The sequence below is a fragment of the Condylura cristata genome, unplaced genomic scaffold, assembly GCF_000260355.1.
Source record: "Condylura cristata isolate star-nosed mole 26May11 unplaced genomic scaffold, ConCri1.0 scaffold00046, whole genome shotgun sequence".
Taxonomy (NCBI): Eukaryota; Metazoa; Chordata; class Mammalia; order Eulipotyphla; family Talpidae; genus Condylura; species Condylura cristata.
The window spans coordinates 15,240-16,363 of NW_004567147.1; the positions used below are offsets into that span (position 1 = coordinate 15,240).

General features: G+C 57.0%; 1 protein-coding gene across 1 annotated transcript in view; it reads left to right on the forward strand.

Annotated features, from left to right (window-relative positions):
* Nucleotides 1–1,028, forward strand: part of LOC101621536 (HLA class I histocompatibility antigen, A-1 alpha chain-like) — a gene marked incomplete at its 5' end in the record, with an annotated part of 2,180 nt that extends 1,152 nt beyond the window's left edge. The window contains 3 exons of the mRNA XM_012734118.1: nt 342–617; nt 737–867; nt 1,023–1,028. Of these exons, the coding sequence (XP_012589572.1) occupies nt 342–617; nt 737–867; nt 1,023–1,028 (413 nt within the window). The remainder of the gene's footprint in view (nt 1–341; nt 618–736; nt 868–1,022) is intronic.
* Nucleotides 1,029–1,124: the final 96 nt, after the last annotated feature.

Consider the following 1,124-nt stretch of genomic DNA (forward strand, 5'->3'; position numbering starts at 1 on the left):
ACTTTTGACCTGGCTGCCATCTGAGAACCATCAGTTTCTCTTCAGGCCTTGTTTTTGGCCTGAGAACAGTTTTGGACCTGACTCTGCCTGTCTGTGTCACTCACGCCCACCCAGGTCAGCAGCAGAGTCTGTGTCCTCCTGGGAGACCTGCACCCTCCCACCCTGGGCTCTCACCCGATGATCCCAGATTCCCCAGACAGGGCTGGGCTCTGGGTTTCTGCTTCCTCCTTCACTCCAAGGTCCTGTCCATTCTGACGAAGGTCATACAAAGCTGCTTAAGTGTCTGTGGAGGACACTGAATAATAACCCAAAATGTGACATTTCTGATCTGTTCCCCTCAGATCCCCCAAACACACACTTGACCCACCATATCATCTCTAACAAGAATGTCACCCTGAAATGCTGGGCCCTCGGTTTCTACCCTGCGGGCATCACCCTGACCTGGCAGCGAGATGGGGAGACCCTGGCCAAGAACGTGGAGCTGGTAGACACCAGGCCTGGGGGCAATGGAACCTTCCAGAAGTGGGCAGCTGTGGTGGTGCCTTCTGGAGAGGAGCAGAGATACACGTGCCATGTGCAGCATGAGGGGCTGCCGGAGCCCCGAGTCCTGAGATGGGGTGAGGAGGGGGACGTGGGCACAGAGGTTCTTCTTAGGGGGATCAGGAGTCCTGCTGGACCACTCACAGGGTCAGGGTGAGGCCAGGGGCTCAGGGTCTCCCCTCTCCTTCCCTTCCAGAGCCCCCTCCTCAGTCCTCCACCCCCACCGGGGGCCTCATCGCTGGCCTGGTTCTCCTTGGAGCTGTGCTCACTGGGGCTGCGGTGGCTGCAGCTGTGATGTGGAGGAAGAAGCGCTCAGGTACGGAGGGAGTGGGGCATCCTGTCCCCTGGGGGCTTTCAAGTCCCAGGGAGAACTTGCCCACTTGGTTAATGGGAAGCACCAGCCACACCCCTGTGCTACCCAAAGGGGTTTGGTCTAGTTCCCCCTCTCCCTCCTGCATAATGTCCTTTCTTTTTTTCCCTAGTCCTGACCTGGGGCTTTAGTCATAGTTCTGGAAACTTCCCTCTACTCCAGAATTAGAAAATATCGTTAGGATGTCTGACCTGACTCCTCCCTGGTCTCACAT